At 49.0% G+C, this 23,410-nt stretch overlaps 2 protein-coding genes across 4 annotated transcripts; both read left to right on the top strand.

The window, feature by feature from the left end:
* Nucleotides 1-368: 368 nt before the first annotated feature.
* Nucleotides 369-7,984, top strand: LOC309517122 (uncharacterized protein). 3 transcript variants are annotated; one of them, XM_082196186.1, is made up of 2 exons: nt 369-1,214; nt 4,175-7,984. In XM_082196186.1, the coding sequence occupies exon 2, from the start codon at nt 4,225-4,227 to the stop codon at nt 6,343-6,345; it is 2,121 nt and encodes a 706-aa protein (XP_082052312.1). In that variant the 5' UTR covers nt 369-1,214; nt 4,175-4,224; the 3' UTR covers nt 6,346-7,984. The 3 variants fall into 3 exon arrangements, with proteins under 3 accessions (XP_082052312.1, XP_082052311.1, XP_082052313.1); XM_082196185.1 differs by having other exon boundaries at nt 370-1,214; nt 4,164-7,984; XM_082196187.1 differs by lacking the exon at nt 369-1,214 and adding an exon at nt 2,255-2,836.
* Nucleotides 7,985-10,550: 2,566 nt separating this feature from the next.
* On the top strand, nt 10,551-23,410 carry MAPK7 (mitogen-activated protein kinase 7). Its single transcript, XM_082195715.1, has 7 exons — nt 10,551-10,673; nt 12,930-13,162; nt 14,758-14,923; nt 15,800-16,929; nt 18,451-19,379; nt 20,370-20,497; nt 22,045-23,410. Exons 2-7 carry the CDS (start codon nt 12,943-12,945, stop codon nt 22,196-22,198), a joined length of 2,727 nt encoding a protein of 908 aa, XP_082051841.1. The 5' UTR covers nt 10,551-10,673; nt 12,930-12,942; the 3' UTR covers nt 22,199-23,410.

The following is a 23,410-nucleotide window of genomic DNA, read 5'->3' as shown; positions in this document are numbered from 1 at the left end:
CCCCAGGGAAGATCTGATTATTGTCCTTTGTTTCAGTCCATGCTGAATCCACTACCATATGCAAGTTCTTTGTGATTTTGATTGTCTTCTGTCTGGGATTATCAGGGTTGACATAGCAACTGGGCAGGGTTCCTGTGGATGTGCTGGGATGGTGAAGGGATTATGGCTGACCAGAATCAAGCCCCCCTTTGATAGTCCTTGTCATATGGAGTAAAATAAAAATGGAACAGTGCAAATCCGATGTATGGTTGATTTTTCTATGAATTTATAACAGAAATGTGGTGTATGTAATGTGTGAGTGTGAGTGTGTGTGAAGTTTGTACAAACAGAATGATTGGGGTGGGGGGTGGGGTTCCTGCTACAATACAAAGCTGTGAAGGCATGAAGCCACAGGAAACCTAGGATACCTGGTGCTCTGCAAGGGACCATGCAGCGACTTCCAGCCTACTGATTCCCCAGCAAGGGATTCCAGGAATTGTAATTTTGTGAGAAGTCTGCAGCCAAACCATTGGTCAGTGCTGTCTATTCTGATGGGCTGTAACTCTTCAGGGTTTCAGTGCTGCTGCATAAAGGAAGCAAGCAGCTATGGTGGTTTTTTTTTTAATTATAAAAAATAAAAGGTTTCAGAAATCTTCATTATTTCAGCCTCATCTTTTGCAATGGCTAAAAAGGACTTCCTGCTGCATAGGAAAATGAAAATTAAAAAATGCAATTAATTGGAACCCATTCTTACAAATACTGTAATAGGTTAAGATCTGGTGAAGTACAATAACAACTTATAGTTTGGGGTCCCCCCCCCTTCCCACCTTATTTTCCCTTCTACACTGGTGCTGTTTCTCTTTTTCTTTCTCTCTCTTTTATTTACATCTCACCATGTTCAGTGCCCATATAATTATGTACTTTTTGAACATTCAATAATAAATTTATTTTTAATAAATGTAACGAATGATAAAATAGCTTGTTTCTTTAAGGGGGAAGGTTAAAAAGGAAACTACAACTCCCAGAATGCTCTTTTTATCATTTCGTTTCCCAGGCTCCCTTGCAAAGGAAACGGACTCCACAGAAGAAGCTGGCTATTTCCATCTCGGTTTGTTTGCTGATGGTTTTGGATCTCTTACTTTGAAAAAATAAAAAAACCCACATCTCCGCCACTTTCCCTTTTCTTTTTCGTTGCATTTATTCCGAAAGATTGGATGGATTTGAAACCGAGTTGGGTAAGTGCTATCGTGGGAATTCGTGAACGGCGAAGATTTTAGCGAAAGGTTAAATTGGGTTTTTTTTCCATTAAAAAAAATAACGGGTCTGTGTTGTTTATATGAATCACAATCCCGTTATGGTTAATGAGTCTTTTATTTTATCCATACGACCTTAATTGCAAATAAAATAAGGCATGGGTAGCAAAATACCTCGGGGAGGAGTTAAATCGTTCTGGAAGCTCGCCTCCAAAATGGTATTCACCATATTTGGGGAGGTTTTCCAAATGTTGGATTTCGGATTGGTTTAATGCAAAATATAATAATAATGCCAGAATTACTTTGGGTCTGTGGTTTAGGGAGTCCGTTGTGTATGAGTGTTTTGCTGTTTCGTTATAGATGGTCTCTTGTGTGCTATGGATTTCCATTTTTGGGTGACAAGGCTTTTGACGTGTGCATTCCATCTATTGAGTACACTTCCTTTTTTTGCATTCCTCTTTTTAAAAAATAAACTTTATTAAACAATAAGATATCTTAAAATACACACAAAACGAGCATTACAGTACAAACATTCTAATGCTATGGAAGGATGCAAGCTAGGCTGCCCCAAGCTGCATTCATCTGTACAAGCTAACTTGAGAACAAAGGGAGGTGTTGGGCCACATCCCCAACATACCTTTCAAGCCCAGATATACCAATTTAAGTAGTCATGGCTTTCCCCCAAAGACTCCTGGGAGCTGTAGTTTGTTAAGGTGCTGAAAGTTGATAGGAGACCCCTGTTCCCCTCCCAAAGCTGCAATTTCCAGAGCTCCAGCGGAGACGGATTGATTGTTAAACTGCCCTGGGTGGGAATTGTAGCTCAGCCGCGGGTATAGAGATCTCCAGATAACGCTCAGCTTCGCTAACTATCTACAGCTCCCAGAATGTCAATTCAGTAGTTGCTGTTGGGATTGGAGAAAGGGAGGTAGCCATTGCTAAACTGAATGGGCTTGTTTAGACGTAGGATACCTCTGAATAATAATGATGATAATGATAATGATAATAATAATTCATTTATACCCCGCCCATCTGGCTGGGTTTCCCTAGCCACTCTGGGCAGCTCCCAACAGAATAAAAAACCCACAATAAAACATCAAACATTAAAAACTTCCCTAAACAGGGCTGCCTTCAGATGTCTTCTAAAAGTCAGATAGTTGTTTATTTCATTGACATCTGATGGGAGGGCATTCCACAGGATGGGTGCCAGTACCGAGAAGGCCCTCTGCCTGGTTCCCTGTAACCTCACCTCTGAATATGAGTTGCCGGGAGGCAAATGGTGGTGTGTTTGTGTTTGTGCGTTTGCATGTGTCATTGCCCATGTCTTGCTTCTGGGCTTCCCAGTAAGATCTTGTCCAGTGTGGGGAACTGGGTGCAAGACTACGCGGGTGCTTTGTTTGATCCTGCAAGGTTCTTTGCAAGGTCTTTGTGTGTGAGATTGAGAGAGTTCTTGCCTATTAGCAGGATAATGTGAGGAGCTGTGCATGTTGGAAGTCTGTGAGGAAACAGCGCCACTGATTCTTCTCCCCCTGCAAGTCCTGACTTTGATTGCTATTGCTTATTGAAGTCACAACAACAACAACTCAGAACAGGGGAAATATCAGCAGGTTTGGAGAAACACCACCCCCAAGTTTGTAAAAGTACATTAAAAAGAAGCCTAAGGTGTGGGAAATAGCTCAGTGTGCTAAATGGCCACAGAATGGCGGCTGAGATTTCAGCTCTATGATTCAATAAGAGAGGGAGAAAAACAAGTGAGGGGAAACGGAATGGAGCATAGCAAATGATGGCTTGGCTGGCTTGACTCACACACTGGAAAAGGGTTCTCCTAAACTGCAACATTTTGTTGTGGCTCCCACTGGTAATGTTACATTTTGCCCTGTTTCCCCCAAGCAAAGACAGCTGTACAGGACTTAACAGTGCAATCCTATACTTGGAAGTGAACCTTACTGATTTTATAGTTGGTCTTACTCTCAGTTAAGTGAGTATAGCAGTTTTAATTTCCTTTGCACAAGAGAAGGGAGTACTGGAGGTTTACGGTGTCTTACCTTTTGGGTGTCTGTTTTGCTTAAGGTTATGCAAACAGTGCATTTTGCAAGCAGGTTCATTAAAACAGGCACCACAGCCTCTGATCTCAGGTTCTCGAATAAAGAAAGTTTTCCTTCACCTTCAGTCAACACACAGTTCTTCCTCTGCCCACACTCAAACTGCAAAAAAACCCACATTTTTCTGCCTGCCCCTCCGAATGCTGGTGGGTGCTGCATTCCAAAGGCTGGCACCACCGAGGATAATAGATCCAGGCCGTTTGTCAAGTGCTTGATCACCCACCAAGCTCACTGGACAGAACTACAGTAATAGGCGTATTTGTACTCAAAGGTAGCTAAGCTCGTTGCAGAAAGGAGAGCCCTGCTAGATCAGAGCAGTGGTCCATCAAATCAGTTATCCTGTTTTTGGTGATGGTCAGATAGATGATTCCCAGAAAACCAACAAGCTGAGCGTGAGGGCATCAAACCTCAGCCTCTGATCTGGAAGCCCTTCCCCAAATTCCTGATGAGTGAGGACTCTGTACTTACCCTGTTGTGAGGGAATTACATAGTGCAACTGCTTAGGAAGACTTTAATGTATTTTAGTACAGTGGTACCTCGGGTTACAAACTTAATTCGTTCCGGAGGTCTGTTCTTAACCTGAAACTATTCTTAACCTTGGGTACCACTTTAGCTAATGGGGCCTCCCGCTGCCACCGTGCCGCCGCCGTGCGATTTCTGTTCTCATCCTGAAACAAAGTTCTCAACCCGAGGTACTATTTCTGGGGTAGCGGAGTCTGTAACCTGAAGCGTATGTAACCTGAGGTACCACTGTATTCCTAAGCTGTGCTCATATCTCTCTCTCTCTCTCTCTCTCTCTCTCTCTCTCTCCCCTCCTCCTCCCCCCCCTCAGCCTCCCTCCAGGACGAATTGGGATTGTAAGTGAGGATGAGGAGTACCATCCCCAGCAAGAAATGGATCGCCGTCAGCAGAGGTTTCAGGGATCACGCTCTCTGTCCCCAGAAGAATCTTGCTTTTCGAGAGTGTCCTCCAAGGACGAGCTCCTGGAGAGGAACAGCCAAGCCAAGTGGGAGAACCTGCCGTGGCTGGAAGGCAGCTTGGACGATCATGGAGACCGTGATCAGGAGGAAGCCTCTGAGAGCAGCTCCGTGGTCTTCGTGGAGGAGCAAGGAGATGTTGGGAGTGTGTCTGACTTAGAGGATGTCGAGGAGCCCTCTGCCCAGGTGGAGGAAGTCATAGGGGAGATTGGGGAAGACACAGAGGTGTTTGTTTATCCAAAGGGTTCTCTGCCGGGCGATGAGTTTGCTGCAGAAGAATCTGAGCAAACAGCTTACCACAGAGAAAGTCGCGAAGAAGCCCAACTGCTCCTGTGTCCAGAGGCAGCTCTGGGAAGGGAGGATTCTGAGGAGGAAACTGGGACCGTTGGTTATGAGGGTGCATCCTCTCTTGGGGTTGAATCTGAGATGACCCTTGAAGCTGAGGGATCCAATGGGGAGGAGTCCGAAGAGATCCCTTGCTGGGGAGCAGCTCACCTGGGGGGAGTGGACCTTGCGGGGCAATCGGAGGCCGTCGTTTACCAGGAGGGTTCTCTGGCCAGGGAGGGATCCAGTGGCGAGGAGCAGGAAGAAATCCACTCTCAGCAGGGCTCTCTTTCTGGGAACGGCTCCGACGAGGAGGCGTTCAGCGGCTGGGCTGTCCCGGTGCAGGCGCTGGTAGCCGAGCAGCGGCCTTCCAAGCCTCGCCACATCTGCAGCGAGTGCGGCCGCAGCTTGGCCAGCCACTCTGCCCTCGTCCGCCACTGCCTTATCCACACCGGAGAGCTCCCGTACGCTTGCACAGAGTGCGGGCGGCGCTTCCGGCAGTCCTCGGCCCTCGTCCGCCACCTCCGGGCCCACCGGGGCGAGCGCCCGTACGTCTGTGGCGAGTGCGGCAAGGCCTTCGGAGTCCGCTCGGCCCTCGTCCGCCACCAGCGGGCCCTGCACACGAGCGAGAGGCCCTACGTGTGCGGGGAGTGCGGCAAGGCCTACGCCGACCTATCCGTCCTGACCAAGCACCAGCTGATCCACGTCAACGGGCGGCCGTTTTCCTGCCCCGACTGCGGCCAGGCATTTGGGCATCGTACCACCTTGAACCAGCACCGGCGCATCCACACCGAGGAGCGGCCGTACCGCTGCGCCGAGTGCGGCCAGACCTTCCGGCAGAACTCTGCCCTGGCCAACCACCGCCAGGTCCACTCAGGGCAGCGCCCCTTCTCCTGCCAGTACTGCGGCAAAGCCTTCGCCGGCCGGCCCACCCTCGTCCAGCACCTCCGGACGCACACGGGGGAGAAGCCATACAGCTGCCCCGACTGCGGCCGCCAGTTCAGCACCAGCTCCAACCTCCTGCAGCACCGCAGGAACCACCTGGGCGAGCGCCCTTTCGCCTGCTCGCTGTGCGGCCGCCGCTTTGCCCGCCGGCCCGACCTGGCCCGCCACTACGTCACCCATGCCGAAGGCAGTGTGCGGCCCCACCGCTGCGGGGAGTGCGGGAAGCGCTTTGTGGACCTGGCTGACCTGGAGCAGCACGGGGCCACGCACCGCGGCGAACGGCCCTATGTCTGCAGCTTCTGCGGCAAGTCCTTCGCCGAGGCCGCCACACTGGCCCGGCACCGCCGATCGCACCTCCCCACGGCTCAGCAAGCCTACAAGTGCGAGGTGTGCGGGCAGACCTTTGGGCAGAGCTCCGACCTGCTGGCCCACGGGCGGGTGCACAGCGGCGAGCGACCCTACGCCTGCGGGGACTGCGGCAAGGCCTTCGGGCGCAGCTCCAACCTGTCGCGCCACCGGCGGGTGCACACCCACGAGCGCCCCTACGTCTGCGGCGACTGCGGGAAGAGCTACACCCAAAGCACGCATCTCATGGAGCACCAGAGGCTGCACACGGGCGAGAGGCCCTACGAGTGCGTGGACTGTGGGCGCTGCTTTGGCAAGAAGGGGCACTTGGACTCTCACCGGCGGGTGCATCGCCTGTTGCCCGGGTCTCCCAGAGGGGCTGATGGGGTGCAAGCCGATTCGGGGAGCCCGGAGGGCGTATGAAGGAATCCTGCAGGGGTGGAAAGTTGTGGGTTGTGGGTGGGATAAGGAGTCAGAGCAAGGTGAATATCTGAGAATGGTTTATTATTCCTTAGATTTCTGTACCGCCTTTCACCTGGAGGTCATAGTTCAGTCGGTAGAGCATAAGACTCTTAATCCCAGGGTTGCGGGTTTGAGCCTTGTTTCCTGCACTGCTGGGGTTTGGATTCAGTGACACTCCCTCCTGCCCAGGTTTCCTTCCATGATTCTATGATCACAGGGCGGTTTGCAATATAAAAACACAATAATACGTACAATAAAAAACAAACGAAGACAATAACCCCCTCACACACTGTTATTAGCCCCGCCTGAATGCCGCAGCGATATTCTAAGGATAAAGAGCACGTGCAGAATTCCTGGAGGGGCTCCCCAAAGTGTGTGGCTGCATCACCACAACCAGCTCCTCTGTGTTCCTGGCCAGAGGCAGGCAGCTGTGAACCCTCTGTACCTTTTGGGTTAGTGATTTTGTGGGGTGGGGAAGAGTGCTTTTCAATTACCTGATGTTAAACGTATGCTCGGTAGAGGGCGTGTTGGTCATAAAAGGTTGGGTAAAGGCTAACACAGGGGTCAGCAAACTTTTTCAGCAGGGGGCCAGTCCACTGTCCCTCAGACCTTGTGGGGGGCAGGACTATATATATATTTTTTTTGGGGGGGGGAATAAATGAATTCCTATGCCCCACAAATAACCCACAGATGCATTTTAAATAAAAGCACACATTCTACTCATGTAAAAACAGGCTGATTCCCGAACCGTCCGTGGGCCAGATTTAGAAGGCGATTGGGCCGGATCCGACCCCCGGGCCTTAGTTTTCCCCAACATGGCACCTTCTAGGTGTTTTGGACTACAATTCCATGTCATCCTCTACTGTTGCCCCTGCTGGCTGTTGCTGATGGGAATTGTAGTCCCAAAACATCTGGAGGGTACCAGGGCACTTTGGGTAAAGCTGGGCTACAATGCAGGGGTTAAGGGGTGTATCCTGTCCGACTCAGAGAAGGCCCAGTGAGGTTAATGGACACTACTAACTTAAGAGTCAGTAATTTCAGTGGGTCTTCACCGTGTAAGACCAGCCTCGGATACAACCCTAAATACCCAGCACACAAGATCTTGCCCATACCCTCCTTCCAGATTTGGGATTTGCTTGTGGGCCCTAACTGCTATTGAATTCCACTACAAGGCAACCCTGCTGGGTTCAGTTCCTCTCTCCTTCCTTTCAGACTTCTTCAGCTCCATTTTACCCTTTCGAACTGTAGAGAGAAACCAAAATTTCTGTCTTCCGTCACTGCCTTTTGAAATGTTTTAAGTATTGTCCTCCTACCTTTGTGTCAGAATGCCAGGGACCCCCTTAGAGATCGGAATCCAAGGAGGTTAACTCTGGAAAAATGAAGTTTAGAATTGGACTGTGTGTAATGTCCTCAAGAACCCCTTCTCTACCTCGCACCCCTCGAGCTGATAACGCTTTTGCTTTGGTTCTGCAGATAACATCAAATAATCTCCTTGTTTATGTATTCAGTAAGAGGTTGAGAATGTCTGTGCAAACCCGTGTGAGAGTTATTTCTTTCTTGTTTGAAGAAAGCAGCTAAAAATATATTTGAAAAACATGAATCCTGTGTTTGGCTCTGCAATTGTGTCATGAGCCTTTAGGGCGGAGTTTTTCAACTTTTTTGAGTCCATGGCTCCCTTGGCCCACTGCATTCTTTCTTTTTTTTCAAATTGATTTTCCAAAATTTTTAAACAAACAAACAAACAAACAAACATCTTAACTGTACTTAATCCAGTCTTCATAACATTGTTAGGTGACTTCCTCTAATCCCTCTGGCTGAGTTTCAGTATATATCTTTGTAACAGTTTCTCAAAACCAAATTTCTCATCAAATTAACTTAATCACTTAACATCGTTCTTTCTTTTCATTTAACTTTAAACATTTATTCTCAAACATCACATATTTAAATCCTAAGCCTATCTGATATTTGCAATTTTTTCCATTTAAGTTATCTTAACATATTTAACTAAATAGTCTTTCAATTTCATCCATTCCTTCTGGTACTCCTCCTCCTTCTGGTTGCGGACTCTTCCAGTCAGGTTGGCTAGCTCCGAAAAGTCTATCATTTTCATCTGCCATTCCTCCACTGTTGGGACTTCTTGTGTTTTCCAGTTCTTAGCTAACAAAATTCTAGCTGCAGTTGTGGCATACAAAAACAATCGACCCACTGCATTCTTTCTGCGGCACTCCTGTGGGGCTCAGGAGCTGAGTTATGCCACCCCTTGCCCGCAGAGCTGGCAGCCTCGCACCCCTTTTCAAACACCCTTCCTTGTGGAGTGTTCCCTCAGCCTCCTCTCCCCTCCCCTCTCCTTGGGAGTCCTCTGGGCAGTCGTAGCTGCCGTCCCTGGCCTCTGAGCTGCCCCCCTTGCCTCAAGGAGAGGTGCCTCCTCAAACTGCCCCACAGGGGCATGTGAGGCAACCCCTGGCCAACCCCAGAGGTACCATTTGCCTGGGGAGCTTGTAGCCAGGGCTGCTGCATCAAACAGCCGCACAAGCCTTTGGTAAGCAGAGACATGAGAGGGCATCAGGAGGGAGGAAAGGAAAGAGGGATAGAGGCCAGTGTTGCTTGTGGCACCCCAATCATCATTCAAGGCACCCCAAGGTGCCACGGCACACTGGTTGGAAACCACTGCTTCAGGGAATTAAGCAGCAACAACAAAAGCTGTTCCAAAGCTTCAGTGGGGCAGGAACGGTAGATTTTCTTGACTGTGGCAAGTTAATAAATTCTAGGCTTCCTGTGAGCTCAAAGCTTCCACCCGAGGAGGATGACGTTGCTTCCATTTTTCCAGTTGGGAGTGGCTAATTCTACTGAGTTGGGTCATTCAGTCACTCTCACTGCAGAGGCTCAATCAGTAATGCAGGCCTTCTCCAGACTATTGCATTTAAAGCAGCAAACTGCTCTAAAGTCCTGGCTTTCCCCCAAAGTGTCCTGGGAACTGTCATTTAAGAGTGCTGTAGGTTGGTAGGAGACTCCCTGTTGCCCTCGCAAAGCTATAATTCGCAGAGCGGTTTCACAGTCCATCCCTCATCCCAGGGGAGGTGACATCTTGTGTCGCCTGAAAGACTAGTAAGATTCATAGATAGGCTTTCATGGGTTCAAGGCCACTTCATCCTATGCCTGAAGGGAAATCTTAAACTGGTAGATACTGTAAGAGAGAAAATGGTAAGGTGGGAGCTGAAAATACGGTCAGTGATAATCAGTTTACATGAATATTTAAAAAAAACCACACACCTATAACCTTGAGATGATTTGTTGAGATTATTATAGTCACACCTGGCAGTGAGGCAGGGAACCATTAGGAAGAAACAGCCACGGATAGCACAGCTATTCTGTCATTGGAACCAGGCATAGGGCCTTCTTGATAGTGGCACCCCGCCCTGTGGAATGTACTCCCACCAGATGTCAAAGAAATAAACAACTATCTGACTTTTAGAGGACATCTGAAGGTAGCCCTGTTTAGGGAAGCTTTTAGTATTTGATGAATTATTGTATTTTAATATTCTGTTGGGAGCCACCCAGAGTGGCTGGGGAAACCCAGTCAGATGGGCGGGGTATAAATTTTTATTTATTATTATTATTATTATTATTATTATTATTATTATTATTATTATTATTAAACACGTAGGCAGTTCAGTTGGGGAAGCAGAATGGCAAGATTTGGTGCCTCGCAGACCTGCACCGGGGCTTTCCCTGCCCTGCTGCCCCGAGTGGCTCCGCATAGTCCCTGGAAAAGCTGCCAACACCTGCCGGACAGGCAGAAGTCCAACCGGTGAAGTTTTTCCCCATTACTGCACCGCCAATGGACTTAGGAGCGGCTTTTCTTCCCCACGCAGAAAGCAAAGGTCCTCGTGTCGCTCCCAAAATCCGCAGCAAATAGAGCGACGCCTTTTCTGATTCCTGCCAATGCAGCTGCTTCCAGGTGCGAGGAGAGCTTTGGCTCCGCCCCCGCCATTTGGTTCCCCCAATCTCCCTCTCTCTGCCGCTCTGCGATTGGCTCATTGGAGTGAGCGAGGCGGGATTTTCCTTTTTTTTTTTTGGGACGAGCCGCCGCTTAGATCTTCGCCGGGTGAGGCCACGCCCTCCCACGTTCTGATTGGCCAAGGCGGGTTCGGAGTGGTGACATCCGGGCACTCTGGGGGAGGCGAGGTAAGAAGGAGGTGTCGGCGGCCAGGGCGAGGGAGTGGCGGACCGGAGAGGGAACCGCCCAAGTCTGCCGGAGGGCTGCTGCGCCTCCCCTTGCATTCTGGCAGGTGAGCGAGCACCTTTCATTGCCCCCCTCCCTTCTTTCCGCCCCCCTCCATTAAGAATCACGGCGAAGGCGTTCAGGGTTCAGCCTTTCCAGAGCAAGATCCCTTCCTGCCTTTACAATGCTTCTTTCTCCCCATGAGAAGTATAAATAATAAAATTACTACTATTGTTATTCTCCTCCTCCTCCTTTCTTCCGCTCGATACGCCTCCTCTTTCCCCTTTCCGCCCCCCCCCCAGGACCAAAAGCCTCGAAATGCACGCCCCCCCCTCACTCAGATCTCCCCTTCTCTCCGCCCTCCCCTCCACCCACTGCATGGCGGAAGACAGCCCCTCCTTTTCTATTCCATAATATTCCCTATTCTTCCTTACTGACATCTCCAACCCCAACTTCTGCTCGCTTCTGATGGATCCTTATCGCAGCTGGTTTGTAGGGAGATATGGAGGGGCAGCCCCTTTCTCTTCCTCTCTATCCCATAATAGCCTCCATTCCCATTTACTTTCCGGTGGGTTGGGGCTTGTGATGGGCTAAGATGCTCTCCTTGGCATCTTTACCTTTCCCCATTCGCAGCATTCCACCACATGTCGGGTGGGGGAATAATGTCTTTGCTCTGACCATCCCATAATGTCCCCCTTCCTCGCTTATCCCACACCCGGCTGGCATTTCCCCCCAACCTGCCCCCCTAATCGTTTTTCTCTGTCCCATGAAATTAAAAAGAATGGCAGCTGCCATTGTTTGTTTGCCTTCCACACATTATTCCCTGCTGTCTGTCTTTCAAATCACTGTACTGTTGTCTTGTCTTAATATATTTTGCCTAGGTGACAGCTATAGCAATTAAAGTCAACTTGCCCGGGGGTGGGGGAAATAAACCACATTGGGTAGCTGATATCTCTAAGTAACCTTGGCACATGCCAATATATTTGAAATCTAGTTCTTCTTTCTGTTCCTCAAGGACCCTGAGTTGGAAAAATATAAAACGGTTAAATGCTGATTAAAACGTTTGGAACACATAACGTGAGCAGCATATTTTAAAAAACAAAGCCTCTCAGTATCACTAACACGCTCTGTCTGGGACTGTTTTTTAGGCTGGTCTGGAAGCTGTAACTGATATAAAATGCAGCCACTTGGCTACTTACTGGGAAATATTATTACTGTACATATTATATCACGCTTAAAGCAGTTATACTGGCTGCCCCCAAGCTACTGGGTCATGTTTGATATTTTGGTATGGACCTAGAAAGCCCTAAATATCTTGGGGCCAGGATAACTTTCTCCCTGTTTTCCTACACCAGGAGTGAGGAACTGGATTAATCCCCGCACAACCTTGATGAGTGAGTGGAGGTACCCCCTGCCAAACTTCAAAGGGGTTGTGCTAATATCCGATTGTTGTGTCCTTACCTGCTGCACACCTGAAATTACTTACAATGTCAAGTGTGTGATAGGAGGGTGGGGGTGGGGATGGCCTTGGGACCAAATTGTGACCCATTCCGGGCCTAATTAGGCTTGTGGGCTGGAGCTTCCCCACCTCTGCCCCACATGATCATTATGATCAACTGATGAGTCCCTCCTGGTTGCATCACTGCCATGGAAGTGCAGTAAACAGTCATAGCAGAAGGACTTTTCCTGTGGTGATTCCTGCACTGTGGGACTACCATTCCCTTGACAAACGCACACATTAGTCATCTCCAGGTGTCTTTTTAAAAACACAGATCTTTTTCTGTCTATCAAATTTATTTATCAAAGTGATATCGTTCCCATCTTCCTGAATGACCTCAGGACTGCCAATGTCTGCTTTAAATGTTTTTAATGTCTGCGGCCTTTGCTGGTGCCTTACCATTTTAACTGTGCCCTAGTCTTACACACACACACGAACACCCCACTGCCCCATATTATAATGTTTTTGTACCCACTTGGACATTGCTGTACATGGCCTCCAGAATTGATGAGGCAGGCTGTATAGCAGTATTTTTTAATAAACAAATGTTAATCAGTAAATACTTTCACTGTGTGTCAAAAGCTGTGCAATGAAGGAGCTGAATGAGATTCTTCCTGGAAACTGCGTGCCAACACCTCGAAGCCGCCCAGAGTGGGCAACCCAGTCAAATGGGGAGGGGCACAATTATTATTATTATTATTATTATTATTAATTATTTTAACTGTCTGCTGTATCTCATGTGGTGGAGAAGGGGGATGGTGGATGGTGCCCCTTGCTAAGGAGTGTGGTGGTCCTTCCTTAAACACATTTCGCCTTTTCTGACAGGAGCTCACAGACCATGGCGGAGCCACCGATCGAAGACGACGGCGAGGAAGCGTCTCAGGCCCAAGCCAAGCCGGAGCCGGCTCACCAGGCCACGGTGGCAGCCAAGAACCTGGCCATCTTGAAGGCGCGCTCCTTCGACGTCACCTTTGAGGTGGGGGACGAATATGAGGTCATTGAGACGATTGGCACCGGCGCTTACGGCGTGGTGAGCTCGGCACGCCGCAAGGACACAGGTAAGGGAGGGAGGAAAGCGCCAGGGCTGGATGGAAGCTGAGAGGATGCCGTTGTTTGGTCTCTAACTGTGCGCAGAGGTGGGGCCCCTGCAAATGGATGGATGCAAATAAGTCTCTCCACAGGGGCTATGTTGTTCCTCCACTGTTGGAGGCGGTCTGCCTCTGAATACCAGCTAATGGGAATCACAAGTGGAAAGAATGCTCCTGTGCTCAGGTTCTGGTTCTCTAGACAGCTGGTTGTTCACTGTCTGACTGGGGTAAGCCTTTGGCCTTGCCCAGTAAGGCCGGATTGAGTCCCCCAGGTGACTATTGAGGCTTTGGGGCCTTGTCCCGATTGGCTGCTCTGCGCTGTGATGCCCCAGGGATTTCTTTTCTCTCTGGCTCGACTCATTGGAGCCTGGCTGGGAATAAAAACAGAGTTTGGGGGTGGTGGTGATGCACCCATTGATGTTAAAAACTGAACTGTAACAGTACCCTTTGTGATCATATGCCACACATCGCTTTCCTCTTGGTATGTTATCAACTCGGTAAATTGCATAGCTGTTTCCCATCGTGTGGTGTCAGACCAGGACCTGGGAGAGAGCAGGGTTCAGCCATGAAGCTCCCTGGGGGACCTTGGGCCAGTCTCTGCCTCTCAGCCTGACCGACCTCACAGGGCTGTTGTGGGGATTAAATTATTAAATGAGGATTAAAGGAGGGGGAGAACCATGTTCACCACCTTGAGCTACTTTTGCAAGGGAATGTGGGATAGAAAATAAATATTTCTTCATTTACAATTGTAGCAGCTTGCCATGTTTAAACTAATTTTTATTTATTTTTTCTGTAAACTGTTATTAGAAATGAATTTTTACAAATTGAAAAATCAAAGGATGTTCCCCCCATAAAAGAGAGTTCTCAATTCTTCACATGCCATACGTGAACAAGACAATCACATGTCAAAGTAAACTGGGCTGCCCCTTCACATCTAATTTGCCTCAGGGTGTGAAGCAGAGGGGGCTGGTTTTAAACCTTAGTGGGAGACATCAGGTGCATTTAGCTTAGCTTTCCTCACAGGGTTGTTGCGAGGGGGAGAAATACCATAATGCACTCCAGGGGAAGGAGGGAAAGAGCAGGTGAGTGTTCTGAATGTTGATGACATTGAAATGAATTGTGGGGGTTCTAGTAACAAGATAAAATCTAAGATTAAACCAACAACAGATAAATTAATGGGCTATGAATTTGCTGAACCAACTTTGAAAAGGGATACAAGAACGGGGGACGCGAGGAAGTCAGGAGAATATGTGAATTTAAGATCTAAAATTAAGAAAGAAGGAATTTTTGTGTTTTTCTTATATGTCCTTTTTCTTTTTACTATTAGTTTCTAATGTACGTATTTTTGTATTTTGTATTTTTATGCTTAATGTGTGTATTGTTGTATTTTGTAGTATGTATTTTGTGTTTTTATTTTCTTCTTGTCCTTGTCTTTGTATTTTTTCTATATTTTGTAAAATTTAATAAAAAACTTTAAAAAAAGAAAAAAAAGAAAGAGCAGGTGAGTGACGCGTCCGGATGCATGAGACGTATCCCTTTCTGATTTAACGCTCTTCCCTTGCCAGGCCAGCAAGTGGCGATCAAGAAAATCCCCAATGCTTTTGATGTGGTGATGAACGCCAAGCGCACTTTGCGCGAACTGAAGATCCTCAAACATTTCAAGCATGACAACATCATCGCCATCAAGGACATCCTTAAGCCCTCTGTGCCTTATGCGGAATTCAAATCTGTGTAAGTGCTATTCTTTTCCTGGATAAAGGGTGGTGGCCCTTAAAAATAAATAAATCTCAGTTTCCTCCCAGTATCCTCATTACTATGGACTAGGCTGAAATGGCAAAATTAACTGCCAAATCAAGAGGGCATAATGATGAAGTGTTTAAGGAAGAATGGAGACCACTGATCTATCAAATTATCACCATAATAATAATAATAATAATAATAATAAATTTTATTTTTACGCTGCCCTCCCCAGCCAGAGCAGAGCTCAGGGCGGCTAACACCAGTAAAATTACAATAAAATCATAATAGGAAAAAATAAGTCGCTTGCAGGATTTGAAATATAAGCAGTAGATTATTGAAAGATTTAAAGGTAGCAGGGTTTAGACAATACAAATAGATGCGCTACAAAACAGCTAATAAAAAGGAATAAAAAACAAACATCGGGAAAGAAGAGGTGGGAAGTCAAGAAGAAACTTTGTATGTTTTTTTAAAATGTTGATAAACGCTTTGAAACATTTTTGGAGACTTAATAAAAATGATATGAAAAGGAATTTTGTAAATAATGGAAGTGGTAAAGGATTTGGATTATCTTAAAAGATGTGGGAGGAAAGGATTAATAATAGGACCCACAAAGGGGAGTAAGTAAGTCCAGGAGATTCTTTGGAATCTTGTTTTTATGATTTACGTTTGATATATCTCTGTAAAATTTTAATTTGAAAAACCAAATACATAAATTTTATATTAAAAAAAGATATGAAAAGAGTGAGTGAGTGAGATAGAGAAAGAGAGAGAGGCAGTCTGGCCAAAAGGCGCCCCCAGTGAATATTGTGGTGGAGCAATATTCAGGTTCTCTCCTTGACGGACCACGCCTGCTCTTCCCTTGGCCAGGTACGTTGTGCTGGACCTGATGGAGAGTGACCTGCACCAGATCATCCACTCCTCTCAGCCCCTCACCTTGGAGCACGTGCGCTACTTCCTCTACCAGCTCCTCCGGGGCCTCAAGTACATCCACTCGGCCAATGTCATCCACCGGGACCTGAAGCCCAGCAACCTCCTGATCAATGAGAACTGCGAGCTCAAGATCGGCGACTTCGGCATGGCCCGCGGCCTCTGCACCAAGCCCGACGAGTACAAGTACTTCATGACCGAGTACGTGGCCACGCGCTGGTACCGGGCCCCGGAGCTGATGCTCTCTCTCCACGAGTACACCGAAGCCATCGACATGTGGTCGGTCGGGTGCATCTTCGCCGAGATGCTGGGGCGGAAGCAGCTGTTCCCGGGGAAGAACTACATCCACCAGCTGCAGCTGATCATCACGGTCCTGGGAACCCCTCCGGCCAAAGTGGTCCACTCTATCGGGGCCGACCGCGTGCGCGCCTACGTCCAGAGCCTGCCGTCGCGCCAGCCGGTGCCTTGGGAGAGCCTCTACCAGAACGCCGACCGCAAGGCCTTGGCCTTGCTCTCCAAGATGCTGCGCTTCGACCCCCGCGAGCGGATCTCCGTGGTGGAGGCGCTCAACTACCCCTTCCTGGCCAAGTACCACGACCCGGACGACGAGCCCGACTGCGTCCCGGCTTTCGACTTCGACTTCGACAAGCGGGTACTCACCAAGGAGCAGATCAAGGAGGCCATTGTGGCCGAGATCAACGACTTCCACGAGCGCCGGGAGGGCATTCGGCGGCAGATCAGCTTCAAGCCGGCGCTGAAGCAGGCGGTCGTTGGCGGAGGCGGCCAGGCATTGCTCCTCTGCTGCCGTGACGTCGACATGCCCAGCGCCGGCTCACCTCGGGCTGGAGACGGAGACTTTGCCATGGCCTCTCCCGGGCCATACTTGCTGACGGAGACCATTGACCTCACCTCTCCGCCGGTGCCGTCGGCCGTTGTGCAGCCAGAGGTGAAGGCTGAAGAGGGCGCTCCGGCCGCCATTCCGCCTAAGCGGGAAGGCGCTATCTCGGACGACACCAAGGCTGCCCTCCGGGCGGCCATTTTGTCATCGACTCTCCGGCACAAGGCCAGAGGTAAGGGTTTGGAGCAAAGGAAGCTGACGTATATCGAGCCACGCCATTGGTCCATCTAGGTCAAGATTAGCTCTGCTGATTGGCAGCGGCTTTGCAGGGTTTCTAACGGTACATTTGCAGCCCTGCCTGGAGATGCTGGGAATTGAACCTGCAACCCTCTGCATGCAAGGCTTTATCTCGGTGCTACGTCCATTTCCCAAGGCTTTCAAGGCAGCAGTTTGGTGCAAGGTAGCAATGTGAGGGGATAATAATAATAATAATAATAATAATAATAATAATAATAATAATAATTTATTTATACCTGCCTGGTTTCTCCAGTCACTCTGGGTGGCTCCCAGCAGATTAAAAACAAAATAAAACATCAAACATTAAAAACTTCTCAATATAGGGCTGCCTTCAGATGTCTTTTAAAGATAAGATAGCTAGCTGCTTATTTCCTTCATATCTGAAGGGAGGGCATTCCATAGGGCGGGCGCCACTACCGAGAAGGCCCTCTGCCTGGTTCCCTGCAACCTTACTTCTCGCAATGAGGGAACCGCCAGAAGGCCCTCGGCGCTAGATCTCAGTGTCCGGGCTGAACGATGGGGGTGGAGACGCTCCTTCAGGTATACTGGGCCGAGGCCATTTAGGGCTTTAAAGGTCAGCACCAACACTTTGAATTGTGCTTGGAAATGTACTGGGAGCCAATGTAGATCTTTCAGGACCGGTGTTATGTGGTCTCTGCAGCCACTCCCAGTCACCAGTCTAGCTGCTGCATTTTGGATTAGTTGTAGTTTTTGGGTCACCTACAAAGGTAGCCCTCAATGGACTGGAGGATTTCGCCACTCTAATTGGGGCTGATGGAACTTGTAGTTCAGCAATACCCAAAGACTACACAGTCCCCGTCCCTGATCTCATCTGTCACCCACCCTGTTTCCACCAGGCTTAGCCAGATGTTTCTGGGGAAACCCCAAGATGAAAACCAGATCTTCACATTTGTGGGGGAAATGTTCCCCTATGAGAGCGGAGTCTTCCCAATTGTTTTGGGAGGCAGAGAAAGGGAGAGGCTGATGGGCAGCAGGACCCTCTAAGCCACTTTCCCCCTGCTTAACACTCTCCAGATGTTGTGGACTGCAGCTCCTGTCATGAAGGGAAGGGTAGGCTTGGTGACCTGTGGGATATTTCCAAAGATGTGCCCTGTATGAAGCGATTCCTGCAGAGCTGGACTATTGGTGGAATTCACAAATTTAGTCATTTTCCACAAGCATAAGCTTCCTAGCATGGAAAGTTAGCTCAGCTGGTTACGGTGTGGTGCTGATAATGGCAAGGTTGTGGTTTCGATTCCCATTCAAGCCACCTGCATATTCTTGCATTGCAGGGGGTTGGACTAGATGACCCTCAGGATCCCTTCCAAATCTGGAATTCTATGATACGCAGGTGAAACTGAATCACTGAGCATAGACGTAGCGGCTGCATAATGCAGGGCAACAGTAAAGGCTGGGTGTTTATCCACTTCCCGCAATCTCTCCCTTTCTTCCGCAGATACGCCCTCTACGGTGCCCGAGACGCCGGATATCCGCAGACCGGTCACGGCAAAGGAGCGCCAGCGTGAACGTGAGGAGAAGCGTAAGCGGCGCCAGGAGCGAGCCAAGGAGCGTGAGAAGCAGAAGAAGGAGAAGGAGCGGGAGCGGAAGGGAATGCTGACCGAGAACGACCGGAACCTTCTGGAAAGGTGGACCAAGATGGTGGACCGTAACCAGAACAAGCTGCTCCAGAACGGGTCTGCTGTCCCGCTTCAGGCGAACGCAGCCGCCCACATCCTGCCTCAGGCCCCTCCTGCCAACCCCTTGCCGCCTCAGCCGCCCCCTGCCAGCCACGTCCCCACGACCCCTTCCGGCGGCGCGCCTGCCGACTTCCTCGCCTTCCCAGACAAGAGGGTGCCTGGCTTGTGTGGGCCCAAGCTGACTCTCGTGCCTGTGGGGGCAGAGCTGGCCCCTGTCCAGGGCTCCGGCGCCAACGTGGTCCACTTCTTCCCAGCGCAGCCGGCCCCCTTCTTGGTCACTGCCCCGGCGTGTCCAAAAGCCGCCCCCCCAAAACCGGAGTGCCTCCTAGGCGTCAAGTACACCTCCGGGCAGATCTTCCAGGGGCCTTATGGCGTGGCGGCCCTCAGCGCCTGGAGCGGCGTCTCCCAGGCACCTGAAAACTGGGCTGTGGCCGGGCAGCTGCCGGTGACTCAGCCGGAGGTGGCGCCCCCTAGCGGTACTCTTCCGGAACAAGCTGTGAGCTACGGACCCAGGGCCGGTGCGGAGCAGCCCCTGTTTCTGGCAGAGGTGGGGGGCAAGCCTGAGCTGCCGCCGCAGGGTTTGGTTGGGGACGAAGCCGGGGGACCCGCCCAGCCCCACATGGCTCCAGGACTGCCGTCAGAGCCTCCGGATATCAACGTGGTGACACAGCAGTTGTCTAAATCCCAGGTGATGCCTTTTTCTGTATGCTGAAGGGGAAGCTCTTGCTAGTTGCTCTCTAGAGAAATGGGGGGGGGGATATCCTTTTTGTTTTTGGTGTTTGGAGAAGCTGGGGTCACTTGGCAACGAGGTCATGGCCAGCTGACTTTTTTCCAGGCAGCCCCTCAAGAGCTCATTTGATCCATGCCAGTCGCCCTCTTGCTGCTGCACTAACTAAATTCTCTCTTTCTCTCTCTTGTTTATTACTTTTTTATTATTACATTTTCTGTGTTACAATTTAGAACATTCATTTAAACAACCTTAAAATACCAATGACTTCCCTTCTTCTCTTTCCATGGTTCATTTTGCATAGCATAAATCCCTGCGTATTTTATATAAACAAAACCATCCAGAATTCCATTATTGCTCCCATCAAAACTTATTAACACTGTTGAATTTATCTTCATGCTGCCAACGTTTTGCACTAACGAAATTCTCTGTAGCCTAGATCCATAGAAGACTGGTGTTGACTAAATTAATACTATTTAGTATTAATAGTATTTAATCGCCGCAGATAACTTTCCCTGTTTGATTTTATTTCAATGGATCTTAAGCACAACTAAATTATCTGGATTTGGACCCTGGTTTGTATGGTTGTTTTTATGCATTCTGTGTTTTTTATATTGTAGCTTTATGTTGCGTACTGCCCTGAGATTTACAGATGTAGAGCCGTATACATATGTGATAAAAATAAACTAAAAATATTGTCGGCTCTATGTAGCCTGGCAGAGGGGATTGTGGATGGTATTCAGCTAAAGTTTACTCCAAGCAGACCCATTTGAAATTAGTGGACTTAACTTAGTCATGCTAGTCTTTAATTTCAGGGGGTGTACTCTGCGTAAAACTTAAAATTGACTACTACTGTGTATATTGTCCACTGATCTCTGCTGGTTCCTGATGACGACCTGCGATAAGCTGATCTCTGCACAAGGAATGAATCCACTGTTTTCTTGATTCCAGGTGGAAGACCTCTTGCCCCCTGTTTTCTCTGGCACCCCAAAAGGCAGTGGAGCTGGCTATGGGGTTGGATTTGACCTGGAAGAATTTCTGAACCAATCTTTCGACATGGTTGGGGAGAACAGAGAGAGGTAAGAGTTGCTTGCCTGGGCTTGTAAGTGGAACAGAGTTATGGGCCATTTGCTTACAGATGTTCACTAGCATGCTCACAACCTATTCCCTCAAGACCTTGGAGCTGTGGGGGTGTGGCCACAGATTGGTCAGCTACCATTGGCTTACCTGCTCTGACATCACTGAGGGCCAGGCAGCTGAGAGCTAAAGCGAAGGGACCTTTAGCTTTGGAATTCTAAGATGGATAACTCTGTGGTTTAAATTAAAGCTTAGAAGTCTTGTCACTTGTGAGCTCTGGAATGATACATTATTAGTCACTTCAGACTTTTTTCCTAGCTACAGACAGTGCGTATTGCTTACACTTTCCAGTACTCCAGACTTCCTCTGCATATAGAAATAATAATAATAATAATAATAATAATAATAATAATAATAATAATAATTTTTATTTATACCCCGCCCCCCCAGCCAAGGCCTCTCTCAGCATCCCCTTCTCTGACCAAAATCAGTGCAACTTGCCTCATTTGGATTCGTAGGATAGTAACCTGAAATATATGGATTTTGCCCAGTATCCTGCCCCTGTGTTCTTTCCTTAACAGCAGTTAACAAAGTGTGACTTTTCTAGAGGAATAAAAGAAGTGCTTTTGCTCTCTAGAGCCTTCCTGCTGATGGGATTCCCCTCCTGCAAAAGCTAGTACAGGCCCTGGGATCTGCCCTGTATCTTCAGCTGTGAAGACAAATTCGTTCTGCTTCTCTGCAGTCTCCTCCTCCCGTCTCAGCCCCAGCCAGTATGGCCCAGTGATCAGGGATGATGGGAGCTTTAGTCAAATGACGCCTGCAGAACTGCAAATTCCCCTTCCCTCCTATAGAGGGTGCTCCAACACATATAGAAATTCCAAACTTTTAAAGAGGCAATCAAAGGAAAAGGGATGGTGCCCTGACTATTCGGGGGCTCTAAATTGGCAGGCCCCAAGCTTTTTACTCCATGGACCACTTGAAAATTGCTGAGGGTCTTGGTGGACCTATTAACAATTTTCCTGCCGGTTGTAGCAATTGCAATGCACCATGCTAGTTAGTGTATGATTTTTAAAAATTGTGTATTTACATGCAGATCAAAGTTTGGGAAGCCCTGATCTTAATTTAGCCTCTGGATGTTTTTGGACTACAGATCCCATCGTCCTTTACCAGTGGTCAGGGGCGATGGGAGTTGTAGTCCGGCAACATTTTTCTTTTGCAGGCGCAAGGTTGAAGAACATTGTCCTAGAGCAGGATCTCCCAGACATAGGTCTCCAGCTGTTTTTGGACTCCCTGACCACTGTTTTTTCCAGTTAGGGATGGAGAAACCCTGTCCTACGGCATCTCCCAAGCACCAAAAAGGGTTGTGCTCCAGGCACCCCAAAGAGGGCGCTACACTGCTCAGGGCTACACTGTTTTGTATCCCCTCCTTCCTGCATGAATAGCCCTCAGCATTATGCAAAATGGTACACTTTTGGTCAGCTGCCTTGTCTTGTCCTTCGCCCATTGTCTTGTCCTTCACCTGTTCCCCTCTTTCCTCCTCCTGCCTTAGTCAAGGGGACTCTGCCCCGCTCTCGGCCTCCCTCCTCGCCGACTGGCTGGAAGTCCATCGCATGAACCCCGCCGACATGGAATCCCTCCAGCAGGAACTGCAGCTCGGGTCTCCCATGATCCTCTCTGACATTCCAGACCTGCAGGACGCCTGAAAAAGCTGCCTCTCCCTTCTGCTGTCTTCCTCCTGTTCCGTTTCAGCCGGGTGCGATAAAGTCTGAGCCCCGCTTGGGTCTTCTTCACGGCCTTCTTGGCGACTCTGGCTGGGAACGTCACCGCAGTGCCTGCTTTTTTCCTTCCTTCCTTCCTTTTTTTTCAAAGCACCAGCTGGGTGCTTGGGGGTTGAGCTGGTGTTTGGACTTTCTACAAAAAAGGTCTGAGGGTGGGCTAGGCAACATCCCTGTCCCTCCTGTTCGGGTGTGTTGCAGGACGCAGGAAAGAAAGCTGTTCAGGTAACAAACAACCTCAGCCGACAACACTAAAAGGTGGATCCATTTCCTGTTGTCTTTGGGACGGGCTGAGGGAACGCCTTCCTGACCCCTCACTGTGTTTTTCCTTTTGCCTCATGGCCTGAGAACCGGACACCTCTCTCCTCACACCGTTTGAGGGGCGAGCATCCATGTAAACGCGTTTTCTTTTTTCCAAGTTTACTGACGGCGGGAGAGAAACAGGAGTGCCAAATGCGCAGCGCAGCCATAGCACGCTTTGCCTTTTATAAAAAGTGTGTTGAAAGTGTTGGATCGTATGAGAGGATTGCCCTGTTGCGGGGAAAAGTGGGTGGGACTAAGGAGGTAAGATGGGCCCTATTGGATCAGCCTAGCATCCTGTTCCCATAGCGGCCAATCAGACGCCTACAGGAAGCCCGCAAGAACGACACAAGCGCAACAGCGATTCTCAGCATTCGAGGGCCTGTCGCCTCTCACAGCAGAGGAATAAGCTAGCTAGCCCATGTGGTTGGCAGTCACTGACAGCCTTACCTTCCACGAATTATTGCCTCATCCTCTTTGAAAGCCATCTAAGTTGGTGGCAGCCACCTTACAGAAGGAGCTGTCTTAATATTGACAAGGGGGCTTGTCTAGCTTGGCGCTGTGCATTCTGACCTTGGGGTGTATCTCCCAAGATCTTGGGGGGATGTCTTCTGCAGGGTTCCTTTTAACTGGAAATGGCAGGGATTGAACCCTGAACCGCCCTCAGCAGATATGCAGAAATTATGGGCCCTTCTGGTGTTGCTGGACTACAACTCCCATCGCCTCTGGCCTTTGGCTGACGGGGAGTTGCAATTCCCTGCCATTCCTCCGCATTGGGACCTCTTTCCTGGCTCTGTCTAAAACGCCTGCCTTCCTGCAAGCGTGACCCATCAGGTGAAG

The sequence above is a fragment of the Podarcis vaucheri genome, assembly GCF_965113315.1.
Source record: "Podarcis vaucheri genome assembly, chromosome: 13".
Classification (NCBI taxonomy): Eukaryota; Metazoa; Chordata; class Lepidosauria; order Squamata; family Lacertidae; genus Podarcis; species Podarcis vaucheri.
Note: the sequence above shows the minus strand (reverse complement) of the source record. Positions and strands in the feature narration are given on the sequence as shown.